Source organism: Drosophila ananassae, chromosome XR, assembly GCF_017639315.1.
Source record: "Drosophila ananassae strain 14024-0371.13 chromosome XR, ASM1763931v2, whole genome shotgun sequence".
NCBI classification, from domain to species: domain Eukaryota; kingdom Metazoa; phylum Arthropoda; class Insecta; order Diptera; family Drosophilidae; genus Drosophila; species Drosophila ananassae.
This window is the reverse complement of record NC_057932.1, coordinates 14403043-14430885: the sequence shown is the minus strand read 5'-3', so window position 1 is coordinate 14430885 and position 27843 is coordinate 14403043. Positions and strand designations below refer to the sequence as shown.

At 42.8% G+C, this 27843-nt stretch overlaps 2 protein-coding genes across 11 annotated transcripts in view; one reads left to right on the top strand and one right to left on the bottom strand.

The window, feature by feature from the left end:
* LOC6505012 (glutamine-dependent NAD(+) synthetase) overlaps nucleotides 1-27843 on the bottom strand; it is a 35701-nt gene that overhangs the window by 7588 nt on the left and 270 nt on the right. Inside the window, exon 2 of the mRNA XM_001965595.4 lies at nucleotides 9961-10156. The gene's annotated coding sequence lies outside the window, so the exon portion shown is untranslated. The remainder of the gene's footprint in view (nucleotides 1-9960; nucleotides 10157-27843) is intronic.
* Nucleotides 335-27637, top strand: LOC6505254 (cytosolic carboxypeptidase Nna1). 10 transcript variants are annotated; one of them, XM_044717453.1, is made up of 17 exons: nucleotides 12251-12401; nucleotides 12477-12750; nucleotides 14338-14516; nucleotides 18063-18215; nucleotides 19136-20189; nucleotides 20337-21252; nucleotides 21318-21591; nucleotides 21651-21931; nucleotides 22125-22284; nucleotides 22346-22504; nucleotides 22566-22733; nucleotides 23706-23821; nucleotides 23922-24057; nucleotides 24489-25103; nucleotides 25290-25876; nucleotides 25929-26315; nucleotides 26372-27637. In XM_044717453.1, the coding sequence occupies exons 5-17, from the start codon at nucleotides 19238-19240 to the stop codon at nucleotides 27189-27191; spliced, it is 5571 nt and encodes a 1856-aa protein (XP_044573388.1). In that variant the 5' UTR covers nucleotides 12251-12401; nucleotides 12477-12750; nucleotides 14338-14516; nucleotides 18063-18215; nucleotides 19136-19237; the 3' UTR covers nucleotides 27192-27637. The 10 variants fall into 10 exon arrangements, with proteins under 10 accessions (XP_032307999.1, XP_014760329.1, XP_044573392.1 ...); XM_032452108.2 differs by lacking the exons at nucleotides 12251-12401; nucleotides 12477-12750 and adding an exon at nucleotides 335-854 and having other exon boundaries at nucleotides 22566-22634; XM_014904843.3 differs by lacking the exons at nucleotides 12251-12401; nucleotides 12477-12750 and adding an exon at nucleotides 335-854.

Sequence of the window (27843 nt, the reverse complement as noted above, 5' to 3'; positions counted from 1 at the left end):
CTGCTGCATTTCCTTTGCTGATAGCTGCCACTAATGCAACTAATTCGCTTTGATTTGTTTGCCAGTCCGCGTCGCATTGTCACGAATTCTGTTCCGGCGGCACTGTTTCCGTTTTTGGGGTGCAGGTGAGAAGTTCCGTTTCCGGTGGCCAGTAGGCAGTCGCCAGTTGCCAGTCATCCGGTATCCGGCATCGGAAGGCGTTCATTCGAAGGAATTAGGTTCTAAAAACCAATTATTTTTGATTTTTTAAGTGCCAATAAGAAGAAAAGTAAGCCGGAAATGATTATTGAAATCGAGACAATCGCAGTGTGCTGTTCCAATATCATCGTCGGTGGGAAAGTAGGCCCGGAGACTTCAGTTCGATTCGGCCTAACACACACAAGACACACTCAGCATACCCACAAAATACTCCAATCTTACCCCCTAAAACACTTTCGAATCCTTTAGCAAATACTCACAATACACATGAACACACATAAAGCAAAAATCCTTATCCAAGTCGGAGACAAAATCAGTTCGAAGCTCGTCCTCACGTAGTTCGAAACCCACATTTTTCGGTTATTGTTAAATACAAAAAATCCTCTAAAAATCGCATCGGTCCTCCTGCCACAAAAACAAACGCAAAAAGACGCATATTCCCCTTAAAAAAAAAATAAATTAGAAAAGAAATTGGACAGTAAAATCGCAAAGATCACGGATTAGCCGGACAAGTTAGCCCCCGAAGACGGCCGACATGCAGAAGGGAGTCAAGGACAAGGAGAACCGGACCACCAACACGGCTCCGGACATCCACGACTACCATCAACAGCAGCAGCAGTCGCAGTCGCAGTCCAATCCCTCCAAGCCTAATGAAGGTGAGTTCTAAAGGGGTTTTTATATTTAATATATATTCAATAATATATATATATAATTGTGATGTCAAGATCTGAGCCTACTTATAGGGCATTTAGATGTTATTTAAAAACTATAAAAATTATATTAATTAGTTCTGGTAGCTTATTTCGAATTAATAGATTCCCCATAAACTTCTCTTATAATTCCCAAGCGGTTTAAGCAGTATACTAAAAAATACCAAAATAGTTCAGAGTTATAAGGTTTGCCTTTTGTTTTGGCTACTTATTAATCGATTTATAAGAAATATATCCTAAATATATCCAAAATATAACCATATAAAGCAAATTCAGTGACGAAAGTTCCCATTCTTGCGCCCCAGGCCATTATAATTCCCAACTGGTATAAGCAATGAGATATTTTTAGTTAAAAACTCTTAAAAAAGCCTGTAATTCTTAAATTTCCTCGATTCACTGTCTTTGATAAATTCAATGATATCAATTATAGAACATAGATCTTCAAGAACAGATCTTAATTGTTTTTATTTACTTAATTGCACTATAATTCTCAACTGGTTAAGGCAGGACAGCGAACTTAAATCTCAGCTCGTTTAAATAGCTTCTACCTACGCATTTTGGTTTTAAACTCTTTCTGAGGAACCAAATATTATAAAATCTGTCTCTAAAACTGTCTCTAAATATTATCCATCAAATTCCTATTTAAAAAAACTATATATATAGTTCGTCCGCCCACCAATTACCACGAAAGCCTTTATAAATAAAGCGCTCCCGAAATATGGCTGGTATTTCTTTAGTTTAAGTTTGTATGTAGCCCGTGCCTTTTAGTTTTTGGCTTTTAGTTGGCATTTGACGTACCTGACGCCTGACGTCCACCGTAAATAGTTGCAAAATTGTTTCTTTTTTTGGTGGCCCGTTCTATTTTCGGCCCAGGCTCTAAATGCATATCAATAAACGGCAAAAAAAACAAAGTACTTTGCTGCTCTGTTTTGGCTCCTGTCACAGTCTTGACTTGCCCCAACCGGTGCAGGGATGGTAGGGGGAGGACCAAGGGGGCCCATCGGATAGGCTTCACTGTACTGCGGGCGGCCGCAGCCGAGAAAAAAATTCTACACGAAACCATTGAGCAAACACAACAAGAAACAAAATAACAAATGGAGAAAAGATACTCAAGACGAACTATGAAATACTCTTTCAAATAGAGCTCTTAAGATACAATTTAGGACCTTAAGAAGAAGCTATGAAGGAGGTCTATCACCCCATAGATGTCCTGTCTAAATGTCCTTTTAGAAATAGTCCTAAATACCCCCCTCCAGTTAGGGCATCAGAAACAAAGGAGACGCAACCAATTGGTGAAGCAAAATGACAACACCGCGACATGCAAGCAAGTGCGAACGGGACGGAGGACGGAGCAAGGTTCTCCAGGGGTTAAGGATCGGGGATCGGAGGTGCCACGGGGTCACGGGGTGTTGCACCAAAGTGTTCGACCCGGCCTAATGACGCATTGCAGACAAAAACGATATGACACCGCATGGCAGCAGTTGCTCCTCCCGCCGGGCGGGTTATTCCGATTATTAATCAATATTTCGGATTTATTATTATTGGATTATGATTATTAATAGTCATGATTGAATTATTCATGCTCGGGGTAAACTATTCCTTCTATTAATAGTTAAATATTATTAGATTTATGTGCCGAAAGGGCAACAAAAATCTTAATTAAAATTATACGGAATTAGGGATATTGTTTCGCTTGATAGGCTCTCTTGCGTGGCACAACCGCTACTACCACCACTAGCACCATGTCAAGTCATTGAGATTGAGCTGGCTTTAAGGACCTCTTCTCTAAGGACGTCCCGCCGCTGCCAGGGCGCTGTCAAATGTCAATAAGCCGACATCGTCTCCATCTCCGGCAAAAACAACTAAACCCATATAGTTGAAAAATTGGTGCCAAGCGGCCCATGCAAAGGAACACACAAGAATCGAGGGCCAGCGCAAAAAAAACAAAAATATATATTGAAATATTTATGAGAGCCGGGGCTAGGTAGCTCACGGTTGCCAAATCAGCCAGTTTCTGGCTATTAAGTTGGCCAAAAAAAAAAGCATTAAGTGTTTAAATACAGAATATTTTTGACAGTGATTTATGAATGTGGAACAAGAGGTGTCGCTTGAGATCTTGTCAGCACAGAATAGATATTTTTGGGTCATAAAGTAATTAAGGGAAATTATGCCAAAAAAGTCTGTAAAGTATAGGGATTTATTGAGATTTTTCTTATAGTTTTGTATTATTTATTTTGTATATTAAATAAAAATGTATTAAAATAATAAAAATGTCCCCCCAAATTGGCATTTTAAAAAATGGCGCCCAACACTGTTCAAAATCACTCACGCGCCCGAAAAGTAGGCAACAGAAAAATGGGAAATGTGAAAGTGAGGCAGGCTGTTAGGAGGGGGGGTGGAGAGGCTTAAAAAAAAGAAACTGACGGACCCGTATAAGCATTCGTCCTGGCTCAAACGGGATTTAGCGAGCATATTTTTATTATATGCCACACATACCCCCCTCCCCTCCGCCAGCACATACATATATATTCATATTTATTTTAAAATTGCAAAACAAATGCTTTGGGATTGGTTGCGGATGGTGGGCGGCGGGGAGAGGGGTACTTGGGGAAGGACTTTGCTGCGCTGTTTATAGCCCATGTCGTGCGCAATTTATGTTAATCACAACGGAGTTGCAAAGGGGTAACAGTATGGGGGGCACTACTACTCCTCCTCCTCCTCCTCCATCCATCCCTTTCCAACCATGCCCCTATGCCCCTTCCTCCTGCCGCCCCTTTCACCTCACCACGCCCCCATTTTGCCGTGAGTATAGTAGGCCTACAACAATATAACGAAAAATATGTTGTTGTTTTTCTGTGTATTCTTTTAATACACTTTCTAAGGGCATTATTAGTGATACTATATAGAAGGGTATATAATAGAGACTCTATACTAAAAGACTAACTATTTGTTTTTAAAATAAATAAAAATCAAAAATAAAACTATTTTCCAATTAAAATCTAATTAAAATCTTATTAAAATCTAACTGAAATCAGACTCTCCAAAACAAAGTCATTACCCCCTTGCAGGGTATCTCTAAGTCCATGGTTCGAACTGATGTCCCTCATGAATCTATTTTTTTTTTTTTTCCTTTTTTTTTTGTTGCTTTTTGGTCGGTGCCTTGCACAAAGGCAACGCCGTGGCAGCAACAATTTTAATGCCGTGGTTTGCTGTGATTCGCAATTTCGCCAAAGGCAGTAGCTGTAGCTGTGGCAGTGGCAGTGGCAGCGGCAGAGACGGAGGCCGTTGCCGCCGCCGCCGCCGCCATTGTCGTCCGGATTGGTTTTGGAGCTTCAGTCAGCAGTTGCGCTAGCAGCTGAGCTGAGCTGAGCTGAGCCTGAGAAGAGCCAAGATAATAACTAGAAGCCATAAACCGTTAGGATAGCTGGACAGGAACACACGCGCGCGCGTCTCTGTCCACTCGCTACTTATCTTATCATAAATAAGTTGTTGTTGTTTTTTTTTTTTTTGTCGTGTTTGTGCGTGCGCTGAGTCAGCAACTTTGCACTTGTGATGGCGCTGACAGCGACAGCGGCAGAGGAGCAAGTGGACAGGGAAAGGGAGAGGGAGAAGCCCAAGGAGGGTGTGAGGGAAGTCACAGCTTCCATTAGCTGCCTGCTACGAAACTTGAGCTCAGCTTCGATGAGTCGACGTCGCTGTCCGCTCGCTCTCCTCAAGCCACTGCCTCTCAGGGCGGGAGGAGGGGGACGACACCTAACGGAAGATAACACATCCAGTGAGAGATGCTACAGCAGCTGCAGCGACAGAGACAGCAACAACAATAGAAACACTCAAGATGACGACGACGACGATGATGATGATGATGATGCTGAGGATGAGGATGATGAGGAAGATGACGTCGATGGGAAAGAGGAAGGAGATGGGGCTGAAGAAGCTGAGCTGGAAACCCAAGTGGAAACGGAGGTGAAGAGAGAGGAAACCGTTAGCGTCAATGTGGTGAGAGCCAACTTCAAATGCAATGACATGGAATGCTCCCTCGTCCTCGGCGACTACGTGAATGGTGAGTGCCGTTACCGTTAGTTCGCCCCACTTTCTCTACTTTTTATACCCTTGCAGAGGGTATTATAATTTTGGTCAAAAGTGTGCAACGCAGTGAAGGAGACATCTCCGACCCTATAAAGTATATATATTCTTGATCAGGATCACCTCCTGAGTCGATATGAGCATGTCCGTCTGTCCGTCTGTCCGTCGGTCCGTCTGTCCGTCTGTCCGTCTGTCTGTTTCTACGCAAACTAGTCTCTCAGTTTTAAAGCTATCGAGTTGAAACTTTGCACACACCCTTCTTTCCTTTGCAGGCAGTATATAAGTCGGAACGGCCGGGATCGGTCGACTATATCCTATAGCTGCCATATAACTGATTGATCGGAAATGCCATAACTTTGGTGTTTTTTAAGTTAGAGGGTTGGAAGTTTCTACACATGTTATATTTGACCAAAATATCTTATGTACAAAATTTCGTAAGGATCGGCCGACTATATCCTATAGCTGTCATAGCACGATCGAAATTGGCATAACTTTGGTGTTTTTTAAGTTAGAAAGATGGGATTTGGTAGAGATTCTATTTTGGGAAAAACAATCTGATTTGTCGAATTTCATAAGGATCGGCCAACTATATCCTATAGCTGCCATATAACTGATTGATCGGAAATGCTATAACTTCGTTGTTTTTCAAGTTAGAAGGATGGGACTTTCTGTGCATTCTAATTTGGGCCAACTGCTTTTCAAGTTAGAAGGATGGGACTTTCTGTGCATTCTAATTTGGGCCAACTGCTAAATGTCATCAGGATCGGCCGTCTATATCCTATAGCTGTCATATAACTGATTGATCGGAAATGCTATAACTTCGTTGTTTTTCAAGTTAGAAGGATGGGAGTTTCAATGGATTCCTCTTTTGGCAAAATAATTCGATTTTCCAAGTTTCATAAGGATCGGCCAACTATATACGATCCGCTATATATCTAATAATATAAGATGCGTGGCGCCACCTAGCGGACTGCGACTCAACTGCAAGGGTATATAAACTTCGGCTCCGCCCGAAGTTAGCTTTCCTTTCTTGTTTTTTGTGTTTTTTTTTTGTTGTTTTTGTGGCACAACCACCACCATCGCGCGCCACTCAAGAAGTTTATTCAAACGTCGATGTCGAGGATAATGAAGATTCAATTTTATGTGACGGCAGAGATAAAATGAAATAGAAAGGAAACATGAAAGGCGAGTGGAAGGCGCCTGGAAAGGAAACCAAGTTTCGAGGGCTCTAGAAAGTCTAGAATTCACAGCAGAGCCACAAGATGTGGCGTTTATATTTATTTCTTCTCTAAAAGTGTGATCTTAAAGGTTTAAGCTTGAAAAAAATTGATATCTTGAAGGGAAATCTAGTGAAAAATTAAATTACGTATACGCAATGTTGCCAGAGGTGGCTCTACTAAGGCTCTACGAAGGCTACCAGGCTCGACTAAGAGTCTCCTTTAAGTATTTAAGATTAAATATTACGGATATTATGTTTAAGAAAAATAATAGTAAGCATCGAAAAGTTAAAAAATAATATTACGTATACGCAATGTTGTCACAGGGGCATAGAAGAGGCTTAAAATTATTACCAGGCTCTTCTAAGAGCCTTCTTCAAGCATTTTAAATTAATTATTACGGATATTATATTTAAGGAAAATAAAAATAAGTATATATAATATTTAATTTAATTAAATATGTGTGTAACACAGGTCGTATACTTGATTTTTTCTTAAAAAAATTTAGAATTTAAACATGATAGACTAAATTTAAGGCCCAAAATAAAGAACATTAAAGGCTAAGACCTCATTTCAATATTGATTAAAATCATCTAAGCATAGAGTACATGGCGTATACTTGATTTTTCAAAAAACACAACATGTTCTATTGAAATAGCCTTACGTTTTGGATGAAACACTCATCGAATATATAAATACACTTCACTTAATTTCCATCAAACTCAATCTCAAGAGCTTTAAACATCAAAAGATGACTAGACTAGACTATATAGACTATAATATCGGGCGATATCCATTGGGAATATTATTCAGAAAGTTCATAATTCGCTTTTCACTTCCAATTCATGTACATCGTTTATCTCTGTCACAATTATTAGACTGTTTCAAAATATAGGGATTCAGAAAAAAATAAAATCATATTCAGATTCGGATTCGGATACAGATTCGGGTGATTTTATATTTTGTGTGAACAGAATCACATACACATGTCGGTGGCTGCCAAAATATGGCAAACGAAAACTTTTAATTGCAATTTGTTAATTTGCCCAAAGCAGCCAGCGAACGTATAGAGCAGGTACAGTGGAGCTTGCCTATGAGGGTGGAGTATTATACATTTTAAAGAAATTTAAAGAGTATTCTTAACCTTCAAATATCTATCTTATATCTTAGAATCTTGTAAGATCTTCCCTTTAAAAACTTGTATCCTTCATAGCTAGGGTCCACTGTTTGAAGCCAAGGAGAGGCGGTGGGTGGTGGGGGGCTGAAAGCTAATCGCTGGCACAATTCGATGATTGACGAGGGCCGAGCACTGCAGAATGGGCGAAAGGAGGAGATTGGGGTGTCGGAGCAGAAGAATATCATGCGTTTACGGTTCGGTGAGAGAGAGTGAGTCTTCTTCGTTGTTTCAGTTTTCGGTTTTCGCCTTGGCAGTCACGGCGGCTTGCCAAAATAGAAAACACATAAATTGCACGATCAAGATCATTGCTGTAGCTGCTCCTCCTCTTTATCCCCATCCCCATCCTCCTTCTCTTTCTCTTTCTTGTTCTTTTGCATCCACTTCGATGACATAATCCCTAGTAGGCACAAAAACAAAATGGCGGATCAGCGGGCGGCGCAGGAAGGGCGACAGATTAAAACTTTTCACAGCCTAGACAGCACATCCCGCTCTCTTCCACACACTCTCTCTCTGTCTTCCTCTTTGACACCTGTTCGTTTTGTGTCCGCGTAGGCAGCTGACAGCTGCTGCTTCATCCACTCTCCTTCGCTCTTCCCTTTCTCTGTCGCAGCTGCTTAGCTGTTGCTGCTGCCTCTGTTGCCGCTGACGCTTCTGCTCTGCCACTGTGGGAGCGACTTTGACAAATTTGCTTTTGGCGTTGAGGCTTTGATTTGTTTTTTTCTGACACTTTTTACTGTTTGGTTGTTGTTTCTGTCTTTTTCTTGCTGGCCATCAAAAACAGCTGATCTAAGAGTTTATCTCATTTGATTGATCAGCTGGATTTTGAGAGAGAGAAAAGCTCTTCAAATAACTGTTGTTCTTCGGTTCTTGAAATTAAAAGCCATCTTAAAGCTTCTGATTTAGTAATTGGCTTTTAAAATGATTTAAGTGGAAATAAATAAAGAAAATATTTGTCTAGGAATCTTTATATTTTCTCTATTTTATTTCTCTTTAAAAAGTTTTGAAGATTACAAAAAAAAACAACTTTATATAAGCCTTAATTGAAAATCCTGGCTTAACAGAAAATGTTGCCTACTTTATAGGGCGCTTCAAAGCTCAAGGTTTAGAGTTCGCTCTCTACTCAGTGATTTGTTTTTTTTTTAATTTGATTATTTCATTAAAAATATTAGAAAAATGTATAATAATTAAAAATCAAAAATTGAAAAATAATAATTTGAAATAAGTTATATGGAGAACTTTGTATAAAATATAATTGAAAAACCTGGCTTAACAGAAAATATTGCCTACTTTATAGGGCGCTTTCAAAAGTTCGATCTCGACTCGGTGATTTTTTATTAAAATTATTATTTATTATTATATTAAGAGTATCAGAAAAGTGAATAAAAATTTAAAAGCAAAGCTTGAAAAATAAAAATTTGAATCCTATTTCTCCTTTAGCTCCTTTTATTCCCTTAAAATATACACTGAACAAATGGAGAGTGCTGTTGTTGCCGCCTCCACCTTCGACAAACATTTGTTGCTCGTTAGGAATATTATGCGGAGATTTGTTGTAACAATGTGCGAGTGTGTGTGTGTGTGTGTGTGTGGGTGTCTGAACTTATTTTATTTCCATTTTGTTCGCCTTTGGCGTATCCAAGGCTGGTTGCCTTTGCCTTTGGCTTTGTTTGAGCCATCGAATCGAATTCATGTTCACGGCATGCCACGTACAGATGGAAAGGGGGCTTAGGATGGCTTTTACTTCAAATCAACATACATACATACATACATACAAATATATATATACATATATAGAATAGGAATATATAGGGACTGGGTGCATGGGCATGTGGAGGACGACTACCTTGCACTTCCTTCGGAGCACCCAACTGGCATTAGAGACAACGAAAAAAAAAAAAAAAAAAGAAAATCAGAGAGAAAGAGAGGAGAGCTTTGTTTATTTGTTTATAACAGTCGCAGTGGAAATTCGAGTTGGCTCACAACGGCTCGAATTATATCGGTTGCCTGATGGCCTGAGGAATTTTGGTAAATCAGTAGTAGTTATCATTTCTTAACGCGGCACAATGCCAGACGGGCCGCCGAGCCGCTACCGCTTCGAACCAAAAGGCCATTGAAATATCACGAAGGATATCCTTCTTCTTCTTCTTCAAAAAAATAAAAAATAAAATATATTAGAAAGGCGGAAATGCCGCGGTTTGTTGTCGATTGATTGCATAAGGAGGTGGAACGTGGAACGTGGAGTGCAGGACCTGCAATACTATTTGCATTTTTTCATGTGTGCCAAAACGCCAACCGAGTGACGAGAGTGAAATCAATCAGCAATCTCTCATCTATGTATCACATATATATATATATATCAAAAGCAACAGCAACAGAAACAGCAACAGCAACAGTCTGTTTGTCCTGCTGATATAATGTCGTAAGGATATACGGCAAAAACAAAAAAAGGATATCATGGACTTTGGAGGCGGTCGTGTGCAGTTCCTGCAGGCCCAGCTGTTTCCGGTCTGCACTCTAACCACGTCCAGTGGAGGTAACAACTAATTGACTATCACTAAACTTAGTATCTATTACTTACTTTCATTTAATTAGTTTTTGTTTTGGTTTTTTTTTTTTCTTGTAGAAATAGAGATTGTCTAAGGGCACCTCGGTGTTGTTGTTGTTCGTTGATGTTAGATGATAGATGTTCCACTGTACTACATAGTCTTAGTATCAGGATTCGTTGCCAAAGAGTAGTTGTAGTAGTAGTTGTATCCTTGCTGCTCCTTCACCTCCTGTTTTTGGGGGAAATGGATGGAAAGTGCGGATAAATGGGTATCAGAATTAGCTGCAAATCGGTTTGTTCAGATTGATTTTACGAGTAGTTGGCACTTGTGGCTGTCATGACAACCAGAGCACCCCCTCATTAACACACAAAATCGAGAATAGAAATTCCGGAAACCGGCAATCGGCAATTGGAAATCGGAAATATCCTGTTGACAACGGCTCCTTAAGACCACCCACCTCTACCTCTAGAAATATACTTTGAACCCAATCGAGTTCACTGAATTGCGATTAACGTCATTCCAACCTGAATAAATCACAGATACAGATACAGATACGGGCCACCAACCCTGAGGTAGCCGAGGCAGTAAACCCATTAATGTTCATTCACTCCCAGATATATAGGGGTCGTCTGATATGACAGGGAATGGAATTAAATGAATATTATTATAGGAATATTATAGAGATTACTTTCCCCCAACAAATCATATGCTTCTGGGTTAATGTTAATTATAATTTAAGACAATTAATTAAAGACAGAAACAAGTCAAGGCCGGCCTCTTTCAGAAAAGTATCTTTAAAATAATCTTGAGAATAATGCCTGGAGAAATGCCTGGCAAACAAAGAGAAATGCTATTTATTAAATAAATTTTCATGAAAATGGAAAATGGAAAAGTGCAACAATAACAAATAAACAAAGAATACAAAGAAGAACAAACATGGGGGAATGGGGGGAAAAAAAATGCGGAATAAAAATTGTGAAATATATTGCGCCTTCAGATTCTGAAGATCTGAAAATTCCTTAAGATCTGAGGTCCTCAGAAGGCCTCTGAGGCATTGGCCGAATGCCTGCGATTGGGATAAACAAAATGCCATAAATATTACGAATAATAATACAATTTAAGTAAATAATATGCAAAGATTGCAATTAGGAACCATAGATCTCAGCCTCTCGATCGCCGTTTGCATTTGAGCATAAAAATTTAATTAATGCTAAATTCCTGCTGTCAACGTCGACAGCGTCCAAGTCGAAGTCGGCGTCGCAGTCAGCGTCGACACCTGCGTTGGCGCAACAATTGAAAACAGAGAGAAAGCTTTCGCTTTGTGGCTTTTTTATGAATGAAAGCGCATTTTGTTTGCCCTTCGGGGGGGTTTTGGCCAAAAATTACATCAATTACAGCAAGGGGCCAATGGTTTTCATTATTTTTAATTCAAAATTACATAAATTTTTAATATTTTATACTAGAAACTCAAAAAGTATCTTCTTGTCTCTATTATTGTCTTTAAAAAGCTCTCTAAAGCAATCCAAACAGGGCTCTTCTAAAATCAACAACAACTAATATGCACTTATGCAGGGCGTTGGGTGGTGCAAGGTTGAGGTCAAGGTCGCTGCTTAAGCTTTGTCATTCCACTTGAACTGCCACTGCAAGTGCTGGGGCATTTAAAAACAAAACAAAAAACTACTTCAATCGGTTTTCAATATCTCAGGACAACGTGGCGTATGCGTGATATTTTATCTAAGATAATTATTTAATTTAATAATAAAATATGGATAATTTTGTAGTGATATTTAAATTGGAAAACTGAAGAATTTTTATTCAAGAATTAATAAACACACTGCGTATGCTTGATATTCTAATTTACAAATAATTTTAAAGCATATTTTTATGTAAGCCATGATTTCAAGCCATCATTGCGTATACTTGATATTATCATAAAATAAAACAAAAATAATCCTTATAAGTTCAATTTATGAGCTTAAGATCGCTAAACAGCTGTTTGTTCTGCAAAGCTTAAAGCAAAAGCTTTGCGAAATAACCGTAAATGGCCAGCATTTGGCAGGATAACGGTTTCTTCTTTGCCTAAAAACAGCTGAGCGCCAAACTCGCGTCGGCAGCGAAAGTGCAAAAGCTCGCTCATTCCCTACTCTCTCCCACACTCTCTCTCTCTGCTCTGCTTTGGGGGGGTTCCTTGCTCTTTCGCATTAAATAATATTCGCAGCCGCAGCGCAGTCGCCGCTGTCAGCGCTGAGGTGCACACGCATCGTAAACGACAGCAGCGGCGACGCAAGCTGCGGCTGCGGCAGAGACAGCCATTATTGAGAATTTCGCATTCGGTGGCGTTTTCTGATTTAGTCAACAACAAAACGCGCAACGGCAAACGACGACAAATAATCCCGAAAACCGAAATACCAAAAAATTCACAATTAAACAAAAATTTAAAATTAAAATTATCAAGAAAATTTCAATTACAAAAGTAAGCGGGAAAAATTCAAAACAAAATTTGCCAAAAATGAAATTAATTTTTTGCTTTGCTTTGTTTTTTTTTTAGTTCGGTTTTGTTCGAGTGCCACAAATTCTGAAAACATTTGCCAAAAAAATCAACAAAAAACAAAATTCTAAATAAAATCCAACAACAAAAAATCAACAAAAAAAAAAAACTAACAGCTGTGCGTGTGCCGCCCCCTCTTCTCCTCCACCACCCACTCGAATCTAGCGTCTTTTTTTTGTTGTTTTCTTTTGAGATTCTAAGATTCTGAGATTCTGAGTTTCTGAGATTTTTGAGATCATTTTTTCGAGCTAGAAATTCTGTAAAATCTGTGCCGGTAAGCCAACAAAAACAACAATCAAAACAGAAAACAAAAAAACAGAGAAAAAAATAAAGAATTATAATTCAACATCATAAAAATAAACACTTATCTGTGAAATATCCACAAAGTATATAGAGACATGTCTGTGTACAGAATGTTTGGCCAAAACAAATAATATTTCTCATTTCAATATGTTATTTGTTTATATATGAGGAAAATATGAGAAGAATTGGGCCATAAATTATTCAATTTTCAAATGAAAATTGAGGTTTTCTTTTCTTTGGATTAAAAAAAACAAGTATAATTGCCAATAGTCTAAATACTGGGGGAGAAAGTTTTTCTTTTATTTCTTTTATGTGAAAGCCAATAAGAAGCTGAGTAATTCTCGTGACAGTTTCCCAGAATAATTGGCAACAGATCCCCCAGAACAAGTAATCTGGGATAAGGTGGGAAAAACACCTCTGAGTCAGTAATATATATAGGGATTATTATATATTAGATATTTTATACTTTTGTGGAGATATAAGGGTTTAAAAAATAATATACTTTAAGGCCTTTAACTTTCAATCTTAACTATAAAGGTCTATAACTTTTAGACACCTGTCATAATTAAATTATAATCTTGACAAATTTATCTTCTTGGCCATTAAATTGTTTAGTATTCTGCCAACTTTGTACCAAGTTTTATGAACAGTTTAATATTTCGAAGCTTAAAATATAACGAGGCCATAATTCTCTGTAAAATTCATTAAAAACAAATCCACAAAAATCCCCCAAAAGAAGCTACAAACTATAAGCCATATTAATCGCCTTGACAGGATTCCAGGGGAAGAAACTTTTTCGGCCGGAATAAACCGAAAAAGATTTACAGAATCTAAACACGAAGACCCCCCCTTTGGCCGGTTGCAATAAAAGAAGCAAACAAAAACTGGAAAATAAGGAGGAAAATCTGATTTTATGAGCTCATAAAAACGGACTTTTCAGCAGAGAGATGGCAGGAGGGGTGGAAAATAGGAAGAAAAAAGACCAAAAATTAATTAACAAAATATGTTGCAGTGGCAACAAAAGAAACAATATCTTTTTTGCACAAAAACCAAAAAACAAGAAGTCGACTCCAAGAAAACCACACACACACATGGCAATTAATTGCTGTTGACGTTTTCTTGAGGCTAGAAGCCAAAAAAAAAAAAACGCTCATTTAGGCCAAATAAATGGTGATTTTTTAGGCCTCTCCCCCATGGAAACAAGTCTGGAAAACATTTTTTGACAAAAAATAAAAGAAGGAGGCCTTGACTTTAGTTTCATATCCTTAAGTTTCTATTTAGTTTACATTTTGGTGCTGGAGACAATCGGTTCGAACAGTCTGTGGAATTAAGTACAAATTTTATTATTTCTTTTTTTTGTTTTGGCCTTTTTCGAGTAGGTTTTTTGATTCGAATTTTAGACAATTTCGATTCGATTAGATACGCGGTCTAGTAACAACAAAGTCTCACCAAAAGATACAATTTTTAGAAAATAAAAAAAAGGGATTAAAGGTTAAAAACAAGATTAAAAAATTAGTAAGCAAAGACTATAAGGATATCCTATCTCTCCCCATTTCAGGCTTCCTTGGCAGCTTCCTTTCAAAGGGCCTGAAAACCAACCAGCTGGTGGTGAACACGGATGAGAAGACCCTGCGACCCGTCGCTCGTTTGAAGGAGCCGCGCGATCTCTTCGCCCTGCCGAAGGACAAGGACAATGACTGCTCACAGCAGGCCCCCAGATGGCCGGTCGAGTGCCAGGTGAGTGACAGGATCGAATATCCTTCGAGCTAAATCGAACTATATCGAACTATAAACTATAAAGGACGAGGCCAAGGAGGTCTAGGAATGTCCTAGATTTCTGCAAAATTAGTAAAAAAAAAAAAAAATAGGTGGCTTAGTAGGGAAGCGTTTCAATGCCTTTGACACGCACACCTTGTCTGTCAGGATGTCCTGCCAGGACATGCGTGCCGCGCCTCATAAATATTAAAATGATGGGGGCCAGATTACAGGATACAGTCAGGACTCCCTCAATAGTGCTCAAAGTTTGAGGTTATCCTTCCATGTCCTTGTTATCCAGCACAGACTGTACCTTTTACAGTAAATTCCCTCTATCTTGGGGCTATGTAGGTCAAATTGCAATAAAAGGTGCACACACACACTAGGCCACGCCCACCGCCCTCGTCCTTGCGCTTAACCCATGGCATGCGGTAAACGCTCGCCAAGTGCAATGAAAATCCTTTCGTTTCCGCTTTCCGCTTGTCTGATTTTTTTTTCTTCTATTTTTTTTTTGTTTGTTTTTTATTTATTTTATTTTATTTTATTTTTTTTTGTTGGCCTTTTTGCCTAATTGTTGGCCAAGTCGTTAGCAATCGATTCGCATTCGATTCTCTGCCAATTTCTGTGTTGGGCAAATATTACACGTTACCCATACGCCCCGTTGGCCAACGGATTGTGGTTGGGAGGGAGGGGGGTGGAAAGGTCAACAACAAAGTGACCAACACAAAAAAAAGGGGGCTAAAATGAATCAATTGGAGGTCAATTGTTGAGCAATTTCGTTGTGGCGCAATTTGAATCGAAACGAAAAACAAAGGAAGTCGTCCCTCTCATCCCATCACATCCCTACCCATTTCCTTGTCAATTAACACACAAAAACACACACCTACGCACACCCAGGCAGTCCTTCAAGGGGCCAGGCCAGAGCAGAAGGATTTTTTTTTTCGCAAAATCTCATTTCAAAGTCAATTTACATTATTGATTCGCACACGAGAGAGCGGGCCACCACGAATTGCATATTTAATTCGCTCGAAACTAATTAATTACAAGTATTTAAGTGCTTTTCAAAATGGATTAATTCAAATGCGATTAAAATCGAAAAAAGAACTAATGGAAAATGCATTTCATTAGAGTGCAGACAAAAAAGGATATGGTTGGGGGGTAGATCTAATGACAGAGATGATTCTAACTGACTGGTTCTAACACCAAGTTATATGACAGCTATAGGATATAGTCAGCCGATCCTTATCATTCTTACTTATATACTAGATAGTCTTTAAAGAAGTCTTTATACCAAATCCCAAGCAAATAGCTTTAAAACTAACAGACTTATGAAGCTTAGAAGCATTTTCGCGGACAGACGGACACGCGGACAGGCTTATAATGTCTTAGAAGAAGAAGAAGAAAAAAAAGGTTTTAAAAAATAAATTAAAATTTAAATGTAAATGTAAATGAATTGAAAGAAAAGTAAGTTTAAAGCTCCTGACATAGCATTTATTGAAATCCTGTGTTGGCTTTTTCACCTTCAACTTTTTGTTGATTTGTTTCCTGTTTTTAAGACTCCTGGCAACTCCTTGCTTACACACACACACCCATACACACATATACACACACATACACTTATACCCTCTTGAAAAGTTCTGCGAACTGTAAATGCAATTAAAAAAGAAAGAAACAATAAGTCAAGAAAGTTTTTTAGCTAAAAGAACGTCTTTGATTCGTTTTTTGGTCTGACCATGACGTTCAAAATGCAAACACAAATAAAAAGTGAAATTTGAAAAACGCCTTCAGTGTTTTCCGTTTTTTTTTCTGGCTCTGGCTATGGCTCTGTAACAATGACACTGGCATTGGCAATGGCCATAAATAAAGAAAAAGTTTTTCATTTGCAAAGGTAGAGCAAGAGCTGGGAAGAGTTCCTTAGTCCGTGGGGGTAAAATAAACAAGCTAATTAGTTAGTTTTTGGGTAAAACACACACACTGACACACAAATAAATACTTAAATCTACAGACTATACCGACTACAAATAAGGAAAAATAAAAAAAGGAAAGGGAATGATTACAACTGCCACAGATCCAACTGGCCATGGAGGGGAGAGTGGGGAGAGAAGGGATTGTTTCTGACACTGATATGTTTCAATTAAGCCAACACACACTCCTACACACACTAAGAGACATGCAAATCCCTGTACGTGAGCCTCAGATTTGCATGTTTCCAGAAGCCCTGCGGAAACAATCGGACACAAATGCCTAAAAAGTGCATAGATTTTGTTCATTTTTTTTGTTTGGTATTTTATAAAAAATTGAGCAGCTCCAGTTTGGTTCGGGAAAATTTGAATTTTAGTTCGGGGGCTTAGTTCTATTTAAGAAGCTTTAAATGGCTTTATTCTCTAAAATATCACTCATACGCAGTGTAGGCTTTTAGTTCCAAATACAACTATTTCTTTTTGCGAATTTTTTGGTTTTCAAATAGGATTATCTAAAAAATTACTCATCACTCTCTTTAAGGGGTTTTGCTTAAGAGTTCCTAGTAAAGATTTCTATTAAAGGGTTATTTTTCTCTAAAATATCACTCATACGTAGTGTGGGCTTATAGTTCAAAATACGATTTCTCTTGAATAAGGAATAGAATATCTTATTATGTACAAAAAAATAACGGAGAAAACTATCAAAGGAGTTTCTTGCTTAAAAATTACTCATACGCAGTGTTGGCTTTTAATTAAAAATTAAAATATTGCTTTTTAAGAGTGAATATAACTAGTAAAATATTTAAAAAAAAAGAATTAAATAATACTAATTAATAATAATAAAAATTGAATAAAATTAAAAATCACACATACGCCGGGTAGGCTATAACAGGACTTTCTTTTTTTTTAATTACTCATCCGCCATGTAGGCCATAAAAAGTGAAAAAAATGTAAAACTACTTAGATTTTCCTAGAAGAATATTAAGTATTAGCCATTTATACCAACTGATCCTTCATATTAGCCATTTTTAAGCACTTTTCCCAACCCATCCTCCCACTGTGCCTTGTGTCACTTACATGTGTAAGCACATCAGCGACTAAGCAAATAAGCTGCTAAAGCTTGTGGGCAAAATAACAACACAACGAGACTAAAAACAGCAACAAACGACATCAAAGCTTTAACAGAGAAATCCACAAAAGAAATCATACAGAATCGGGGGCAATAGAGGAGGGATATTCAAGAAGACAAGACCGACGAGAAAAGACCATTCGATTTTCAGACGACCCGGAGAACAACAATATAGCCACACTTCCCATTCCCAGGACTTCGACAATGAATGTAGACATAACCGTAACCGTAACTCTGACTGACATTCGCAAATTTTGCTGTCAAGGACACGAAACAAAACGATGAGAACTTCCCTGACGGGAAACAACATGTGTGTGCCATAGAATTGTAATAATTGGGGTGTCCTTAGGGGACTAATAGGTGTTCCAACAATTACGGGGATAGTTGACTTCCATTGATAGTCATTTGAACCAAAACGTAATTGATTCTAATTCGCAGGTCATCGAGGAGCGAATCACACACATTCCGTACGTGCCCCCAACGCCGGAGCCCCTCAACGCTCCCACGGGAAACGAACTGAAGCCGCGGCCCGTCGGCGAGGAGAACGGCATCGTCGTCTTTAGTTATAGTCCGATCAGTGCCGTTAATTACGTGAGTATCCTTGGGAATAATACTAACTATATATAATACTAAACACTAAAAATAGAACTCGATTTCGATTTCGATATAATAGTAGATATTATATAGATATTGATAGGTTAAGAATGATAAGAATTATAGGAATCTGATTACATACAGTTCCAGCCCATATTTTTCATTTTATGAATTCCCCATATTTTTAAAGGGGTTACATCAGAAAATTTCAAAAAAATAGGTTAAAAATTGTTATCCAAGACGTTAATGTAAAATTTTTAATAAATAGAATAGTTTTATTAAGCTTTCAAGATATTCCACTCAAGGATTGGGCACAAATTGGAAAAGATATAGATAGTTAAGGAGCCATTTCATAAGGTGACCGTGGGAAAAATTCGAAAAAAAATATTTTAAAAAATTTTGAGATCTAGGTTTTGATGAAATTTGGTGGAGATTTGATCTACAAATCTTTTAACATACTCCGCTTAGGGATCGGATGGGAGTTAACAAAGATATAGACATTAAAGGAAGCCATATACCCATTTCCATATATGGCTTCCATTTCCTAGAATTTTGTAAGGTTTAAAAAATTGTAAAAAATTAAAAAAAAAACATTTCGAAAGCCGAGCTTCCTCTCGAAGATCAGATAAATATCACCAAAGATATAGCCATAGTTTTGGAGCACATTCCAATGCCATATAATTTGTTCCTTAGTTTCCTATTTTTTCCTAAAAAAAATCATACGAATTAGACGCAAATCGAAATCGGTTTAGTTGCTTAACCCACGTTGACCCTCTGCACTTTGCACTTTGCACCTGCACCTTAGCCAGTGACATGGGCGGGTAAACGAGGGGGATGCGACCCGTTACTAACAAACCAAGAGCCTTGGGAAGACCTTTTAATAAAAACCACAACCTCACAACCTTAAAACCGTACAGGAAAAGCCAAAGGTGAAGAAGGAGGAGGATGAATCGAGCGACGAGTCGGACTACTCCTCGGACTCCCGCTTGGACTCCACGCCCCCCAGCCGGGCCACGCCCATGCGATTGACGGGGGGCGGGAGCTGTGCCCGCGGCAAGATCAACAGCGTCTCCAAAATGATCAACAATGTGGACAATAGATCCACCAGTGCCTCCTTGGACGACAACGATGACTACGATGATGAGGAGTATGACACGAGTGGAGGAGGCGGCGGAGGGGGTGAGGCCAGGGAGAAGGCCATGATCAAGGATCTCATCGAGGCGAAGAAGAAGCGCTACCAGGAGGAGTCGGGCATGACGGCCAGGAACTCCCGGGCGGGGAGCCGTTCGGAGGCCAGCAAGGATCCCAGCGACATCGACAACATCTGGAAGAACAACACCAGCGAGTACAAGCCCGCCTCTCCGCGCTACATCCTCAGCCAGTTTGGCAAGAACGTGGTCATCGACCGGCTAGCGGATGAGGACGATCCCTCCCTAACAAACGGAGGCGATGGCGGCGGTGGAGGAGGAGGATCTGGAACCCAAAAGGTATCAAGCAAGTTCGCAGTTACCCCCGTCAAGTTGCCCAAAACGAACATAGCCCGCTTGGAGGTGGCCTTCGAGCGGAGCAATCGCGACCCAGTCTCCACCTCGTCCTCGGGCGGCCAGACCCACTCCCGGAAACGTAAACGCGGGGGTGCCCTTAGCATGGGGAATGAAAACGATGGTCCCGGTACCAGCAGCACCGAGGATACCAGCAGCTCCAGTCTCGGGGAGGACGAGGAGGAGGACGAAGACGATGACGATGACGAGGAGTTGGACGAGACCGATACGGAGGATTCCGGTAGCGGTGAGACGGTCTGCCAGGCCGAGCCCGTAACCGATTGCAGTCAGTCCGCTGACGGATCGGGGCTAGGAGTTGGCTACTCGCCCAGATTGGCAGGCGGGGCCGAGAAGCGCACTGGTCCTGGTTCCGGTTCCGTTTCGGACACGGAGACTCTGGTGGGGGACGAGAGCAGGAGCAGGCTAGCATGTAAGCTTTGGGGATAGGAGGTGGTAGTAGTAGTAGTAGTAGAGAGTAGAATGGAAACTTTTTTGGAAGAGCTAGTTGCTCGAATGAAGCCTCCAAGAAAGCTTCCGGAATAACTGACACCATATCTGATATATAACCTGCCCACAGGCGGGGGCCACCACCAGCAGCATGGGGAGTACTCCACCCATGCCGGAATGACAGCGCCAGGGCCGGCAAAGATGCGCCAGCCGCAGGGACGACCGCCTAACCGGTCAGTGCCCTACACCCATGCGGCCACAGTGGCGGCAGCGGCAGCCTCCGCGGCGGCAGCGGCCAGGGGTCGACATCGCGACATAGAAAGCTTCCAGGCTTCGCTGATTCAAGACCCAGACTCAAGAGTAGCCGGCGGCATGGTGATGGGCATGGGCATGGGGAGTGGAGCAGGCACTGGCACCGGCACTGGCACTTCCAGCACCATTAGCACCTCGACACCGGGTGGGGGCAGTAGTGGTGGCATGGGGAACAGCGTTTTCCGGCTGAGCAAGGAGCAGCAGCAGCAGCATCAGCAACAGCTGCTGCCGCCCGGATTGATTCCGATGGCCAGCCAGGAAACGACTGGAACAACAACCACGACCAGTACTAACCAGGATACGACCACCTCGTCGCAATCCTTTCTTTCCTCCGATTTAACCCAAGCACAGTTCAGCCGATCGGCGGTGGGCGGTGCCCGGTTCGTCACCAACTGCCATCCGATGAATCCAGAGGAGTACGACGGCCTGGAGTTCGAGTCGCGCTTCGAGAGCGGCAACCTGGCCAAGGCGGTGCAGATCACGCCCACCTACTACGAGCTCTACCTGCGTCCCGATCTCTACACCAGCCGGTCGAAGCAATGGTTCTACTTCCGTGTCCGACGCACCCGGCGTAAGATGCTCTACCGCTTCTCGATCGTGAATCTGGTCAAGTCCGATAGCCTCTACAACGACGGCATGCAGCCGGTGATGTACTCGACGCTGGGCGCCAAAGAGAAGAGCGAGGGCTGGCGGCGATGCGGCGACAACATCTGCTACTATCGCAACGATGATGAGTGAGTAATGGACACGGAGTAACTCCTCCTTGATCCCTGATCCACTTGCTCTTCTTTCCGCATAGGAGTGCTGGGAATAGCGCCAACGAGGATGAGGAGGACAACTCCACCTACACTCTAACCTTCACCATCGAGTTCGAGCACGACGACGATACGGTATTCTTTGCGCACAGCTACCCGTACACATACAGCGACCTGCAGGACTACCTCATGGAGATCCAACGCCATCCGGTCAAGTCAAAGTTCTGCAAACTGCGCCTCCTCTGCCGCACCCTGGCGGGCAACAATGTGTACTATCTGACTGTGACAGCGCCCTCTAGCAACGAGGAGAATATGCGGGTATCCTATATCCCAAATACATTATCCTTTTGCATCTAAAAAACTTCCGGCTTTTGTAGCGAAAAAAATCGATAGTGGTGTCGGCGAGAGTTCATCCCAGCGAGACACCGGCGTCGTGGATGATGAAGGGTCTGATGGACTTCATCACCGGTGACACAACGGTGGCCAAGCGACTGCGCCACAAGTTCATATTCAAGCTGGTGCCGATGCTGAATCCGGACGGAGTCATTGTGGGCAACACCCGTAACTCGCTGACGGGCAAGGATCTGAACCGTCAGTACCGTACGGTTATCCGCGAGACATATCCATCCATTTGGTATACCAAAGCCATGATTAGAAGGTAAGAAGTGGGTCTTAGATCCCCATTTGAATTAGAGGTGGACTGTCGAGAACTATCGGTACTATCGATGGTTTGCGCCTATCGACACGATCTCGATAGTGGCCCACCGCTATCATCGATAGTGGTCGATATTTTTGTTTTTCCATCTCATTTAAATTTTGAATGTCCTTGCTAATGTATCCTTGTGGGGCAGACTGATTGAGGAATGCGGCGTGGCCATGTACTGTGATATGCACGCACACTCACGCAAACACAACATATTCATATATGGCTGTGAGAACAAGCGCAACCCAGAGAAGAAGCTCACCGAGCAGGTCTTTCCCCTGATGTTGCACAAAAACAGTGCGGATCGGGTGAGTTCTAAGGGACCTCTATCTTTCGTATTCCTTACTGATTACATATCCCTTATCCTAGTTCTCATTTGAGAGCTGCAAGTTCAAGATCCAACGAAGCAAGGAGGGCACCGGCCGCATCGTTGTCTGGATGCTGGGCATCACCAATAGCTACACGATCGAGGCCTCCTTCGGCGGCTCCTCCCTGGGATCGCGTAAGGGGACACACTTTAACACGCAGGTAAGTGTAGCATCCATCCTCCAATCTAGCATCTATCGAATTCCGATTGACTCTTTTTCAGGATTACGAGCACATGGGACGAGCATTTTGTGAGACACTTTTGGACTACTGCGATGAGAATCCGAACAAAGTAAAGCGGCACGCAAAGTTGTTTAGACAAATCAAAAAGATAAGAAAACGCGAGAAACGCGAACAGAAAGCATTGAAATTACAGAAAATGGCCGATCAGGGATGTATAATGAACGACAAACTGAAAGTGAAACGTTCTGTGGAGAAGAGTGTCTCCTAGGAAGGTTCCACTCCCCAAACCCAAAACCCACACAACTCCAAAAAAACACGCACACACATGCCTTCGATCAATCAAATCCCCCCTGTATCTCGTTATTGTTGTTATCGTTAATCGTAATAATCGTTATTTGTCGAAAAAAAACGTAAATGTAAGGCGCTGCTGTGCTGAAACAAAGTCCATCTTTGTCCAATTGTCCCCCCAAGACCTCCAAGACAAACATAACACTTGAACACAGAATCCCAAGGCCAGAGGCCACAGATCTATATGACAGAGAAGTGTGAGGTTATGGCCTCGATAGCCTCGGCATTAAATTGAATTAATTTGAATGCTGTCTATTTGCGCGTATCGCAGTTTTTCTAATGTTTTTGAGAGCCTCATTGCGTGGATAGAGCCCCCGATAACCAGCGGGATAGACCCATCCACGGAATAGGTCCTTAGCCTATATAATACCTATACCTATTTTAAATCACAAAACAATCACACTCTAAAAAACGCACTACAAAGTATCTAGATATTCGATACACAGCAGCAGCACAGCATCGCCGGGCTATATATTATATATACTCTATATACTTTTATTTTAGTTACTCTAACTCTTAATTTTAAAGCGCGTTTCTTTCGATGTTGATAGTCATAAGCGTAACTGATATTATTATACCCGAAGAATATTATTTTTTATTTTTAAATAAATTCTATATCTAAATTTGATTTTCGATATTGATTTTTTGGAGAGAATACTTATCGATTTCTTGTAACGCCCTGCTTCTAACAATCGCCTGCTTCTTAAAATCGCTTTTTTTCTCAAAACACCAACAACATAATTATTTTTTATTAACCCCTTAACCATTTAATTTTTTCTTTTCGCCAGTGTATGATTTTTCACTAATCCAAATGCATTAACATTTACAATAGATTTTAAATTTACTCAAACAACAGGACAGACTACGATCCAAAATCATCGAAAGACTGATGCGAGAAGGCTCTAGTGCCGACGAGCCATTAAATATACCTTTGTCAGATTACTCAAGGTGGGTTATATAAGAGATTCAGTTTATAGAACTACTAACTACTATGTCCCTTACTAACCTTTACTAACAAAACTAACTGACCTAACCTCAATCCCATTAGCGATGAGGGCAATTGCAGCTCGAGTTCCGATAACGAGGGCAAGCACTCGATAACAGCCTCCGATTTGGAGGGCCCTTGTTGTGCGCCCACCCGAGCACCGCCCAGTTCGCCAGAGGTGATCCACGAGATACGCAAGGTGAGTGGAGAAGTTGTTTTTGTCTTTAAATACAACCATTTTATGCGGCTTCTGTTTGAAATTCTTGTTTGTTCCTGTCTGTACTTATCCGTTCTTATCGGTTCCTGTCTATACTTATCCGTTCTTATCGGTTCCTGTCTATACTTATCCGTTCTTATCGGTTCCTGTCTATACTGATCCGTTCTTATCGGTTCCTGTCTGTACTTTTCCATTCTTGCCCGTTCTAGTCTGTTCCTGTCTGTGTTCTTGTCCGTTCTTGCCCGTTCTCGTCTGTGATCTTGTCCATTCTTGTCTCTTTCCCTCCACTGACCATTGGAAATCTTACCCTCTACCGATCTAAACCCCCCTTTTTATCAAATATCTGCCGCATAAAATGAGTTCCCCCAAGCACCCCATGCACTGCACTAGCACCCAACTCGACTCCCCCCCAGTTCCGCATGCGACGCATGCGCAAAGTGATGCACGAGCTGGACAGGATCTACTTTACGCCCCTGTTCCAACGCAAATTCAAAACGCTGACCACTCTGAAACGGCGGCGCCACAAGCTGGGCTGCAAGACGGCCGTGCCACCCAAGCGCTTGAAAGCTGGCGCCGCTGGAGATGCCACGCCGGGTGGAACAGCTGCCCCCAGTGAGTCCGGGGCAGTCCAGCAGCAGCAACTGGCGCCACAACCCCAACAGCAGCAACTGCCACAGCAGTCGGCGCTCCAACAACGCAAGCAACTGGGCGTGAGGAACCTGCCGCCGAAAAGGACCCATCAGATGGTGTCCACGGCCAGTTCGGAGAGTTCCGAAAGCGGAGACTCCGACTCCGAGTCGCAGCGGGATCAGGACTCGAGTGCCAGCACCAATGTCAGCGGCGCCAGTGTCGGGCTGGAGGCGAAGCGGAAGCACAAGGCCACCGGGCCCAAGAAATCGGGCAAGAAGAAGAAGTTCATGCCCACCGAAAAGAAGAAGACGGTGGTCAACCAGAAGCTCCATGTGGACCGCAACTTCCGGCTGTGGCTGGCCAATCGACGAATCTACATCTATCGCCGTAAAAAGGTGGCAAGTATCCGGGGGGAATCTTTTTTCAATAGATTCTTGACTGGAAATCCCAAGGTTTAGGGTAATCCTCTCTAGAAATATTCAGAAAATAGATTAGAAAGCACACTCTGTCACCGCCAATGCACTAATAAGTCACCAAACCCCCTTCCACCTGGTATCTCCCTTCCCCCCCCACTAACCGTGTAGACCACGCAGGCGCGCCGCACCCGGGTGAGGAACAAGCCGCCCAAGAAACGCGGCGAGGTGGTACGCACCACATTGGACTTGCCCACCACGGATCCGGGCTCGGATCTGCACTTCTCCACCGACGACGAGGAGCACTCGCCGGCATCCGGCCATAATGGCTACGGAGCAGTGGCTCCACTCCGGCACACACTGCTGCAGAGCGATCTCCAGAGGCGCTACATCGAGGAGATTGGCGACACAGTGGTCCAGAAGCCGAAGCCGGCGAACATGCCGCCAGAGCTGATAGTGACCACGCCCTCGAAGAGCGGCACGCCGGGCGGCGGCAAGAAACTGGATGTCTACAAGCTGACGCCGCGCACGGCCCCTGAGCTGGAGGGAGGCGGTGGCCACCACATGAACGCCATATTGCACCGACAGGGCGGTGGCGTCGTAGCGGGCGGAACTTCGGCCCGACGCACCTACTCCTGGCACAACCTCGACCAGCAGGACATACCCAGCGGCAGTGGAGGTCAGAACAAGGCCAACTTCTTTATGGGCGGCGACGCCAAGCCCACCATGAAGGCGATGCCCAAGCCGCCACCCAGAAGGTAAGTCAGCTGCCTAATCCCAGATCTAATCCCTAATCCCTGTGACTTTCAGGAGCGTTCCGAGCAACTTTATCCCCCAGCGACATGGCGCCAACGGGCCCAGTGCCGATGACTTGCAACTGAAGCTGTCGCTCAAGAAGAAGGTCTGGACGGGGGCACACGGAGAGCCGGACGGACGGCCGCTGGCCTGGTACAAGGGACACTCGATACCCGGTCCTCAGATGCAGGGCGCCAACACAGCTGGCGTCGGAGTCCGCAGTGCAGGTGGCGGAGGCGGTGGCAACGTGGGCAGTGGCCATGGCCGGAGCATGTACACCGCCAGTGGCCGGGAGGCGGCCGCTGTGGCAGCTGCCTCCGGAGGAATGGCCATGGGCGTGCCGCCGGCATTTATGGGAGCGCCGCGAAAGCCCCGGAAGCTGGAGCAAGTGGATCTGTTCAAGTGAGTAAATAATATAGTTCTTTTTGGGGAAAACTTTCACAAGATTTTTCCCGCAGTGCCTGCTCCCAGAAGCTGCTACTGTGGCAGCAGCAGGAGGAGACGAAGCGCAACCACCCGCATCCTTCCCAGCGCCTGATGAAGGTGGAGGACCAGCAGCAACAGCACCAGCACCACCAACGCGAACGAGAGCGAGAACGCGAGCAGCACCAGCGGGACATGATGCGGGCCTTCAAGCCGATGCAGCTGTCCAAGAAGGCGATGGGCCAGGGCCATGCCAAGGCCATGCAACAGGGCATGGTGGGCGAGTCGGGCGGCAAGGTGAAGCGCAAGTCCAGCAGCCTGATGAAGATAGCGGAGACCACACAGCTGGTCACGCGGTTCGCCCGAAATCGCAGCAGTGCTGGCGGATCCGCCGTTCAGCAGCAGCAGCAGCAGCCAGGACAGCAATCCCAGATGCCGATGCATCAGCAGAGGATCATGTTCAAGGGCGGAGCCGGTGGCGCCATGGCCGGACGAATGCATTCCGCCGGAGTGCTGGGCGGAGGCGGCGGCGGAGTACGGGCTCCGAATAAATTCAAAACCGGCGGCCTGGTGATCACGGCCGTCCAACAGCCGGCCAATGTGCCCGGTGGCAGCTCCCGGCGGATGCGAAATGCTGCCGGCCTGCATGCCAAGAGCAGTACGGGCATCGTGGGCTCAGGCTCCGGTTCCGGAACAATGCATTTCCAGACAACGCGTGGCAGCGGCGGCAACATGCCCCTGGCCAACAAATCCTCCACGGCCATCACCCTGGACACCGTCAATCTCGTCCGCAAGGTGAAGACCAAGCTGAAGAAGCGCAAATCCCGGACACTGTCGACCGGAGCGCCCAAGTAAACGGATGATCCCTGTCCAGATCCCGTCCAGAAGATAACCGTGCTGCTACTACTACTCCTCGCGCATATTCGAAACATATTCTGGTCCAGTTTTGAGTTTCCAAAATTATGTAGACATCGATGATGGAGTTTTACCGATCTAGATAGATGATCCTTTTGGTCAGATATATTCTTATCCCAAGTAACAAATCCCCTCTCGCCCTCACACACGTTTTGGTTGCGATTTTAAAAACGAAACGAAAACGAGATCCAAAATTTTAGTCCAATTCTCTAGGCAAGGCAAAAAAGGAATAGCAAAATTATCAAAATAATTCATATAAATATGTGGATATATGTATAATCTGTAATCTGTAGCAGTACGCATATGTAATCGTGTTTCCAGTAATCCCTCAATCTCTGTACCTATACAGTTTAATCCCTAAAATAATGTTTAAAGTCCAAACAAGAGTTCGGTGTGTGTTTTTTTTTTTTTTTTTGTGTGCGGGATGCCCCGCTGGAGGAACTTTTTCTATTTGAGATTTGCAATAAAGAAAAACCAATGATGATAAATAAATGAGCACATAGTGTTTAAGTGATGAACAGGAGAAGGCAAATCAAATTCCAATGGGGTGATTGGTAAATAAATAATGCTGACCACTGACCGAAAAATCAAT

What these genes read in the sequence shown, in the direction of transcription:
- LOC6505254 (XM_014904843.3), top strand. Translation starts at nt 734, where the DNA reads ATGCAGAAGGGAGTCAAGGACAAGGAGAACCGGACCACCAACACGGCT. An exon ending in TGATCCACGAGATACGCAAG is followed by an intron (nt 24,058 to 24,488) that starts GTGAGTGGAGAA and finishes ACTCCCCCCCAG; the next exon opens with TTCCGCATGCGACGCATGCG. An exon ending in CCCAAGCCGCCACCCAGAAG is followed by an intron (nt 25,877 to 25,928) that starts GTAAGTCAGCTG and finishes TGTGACTTTCAG; the next exon opens with GAGCGTTCCGAGCAACTTTA.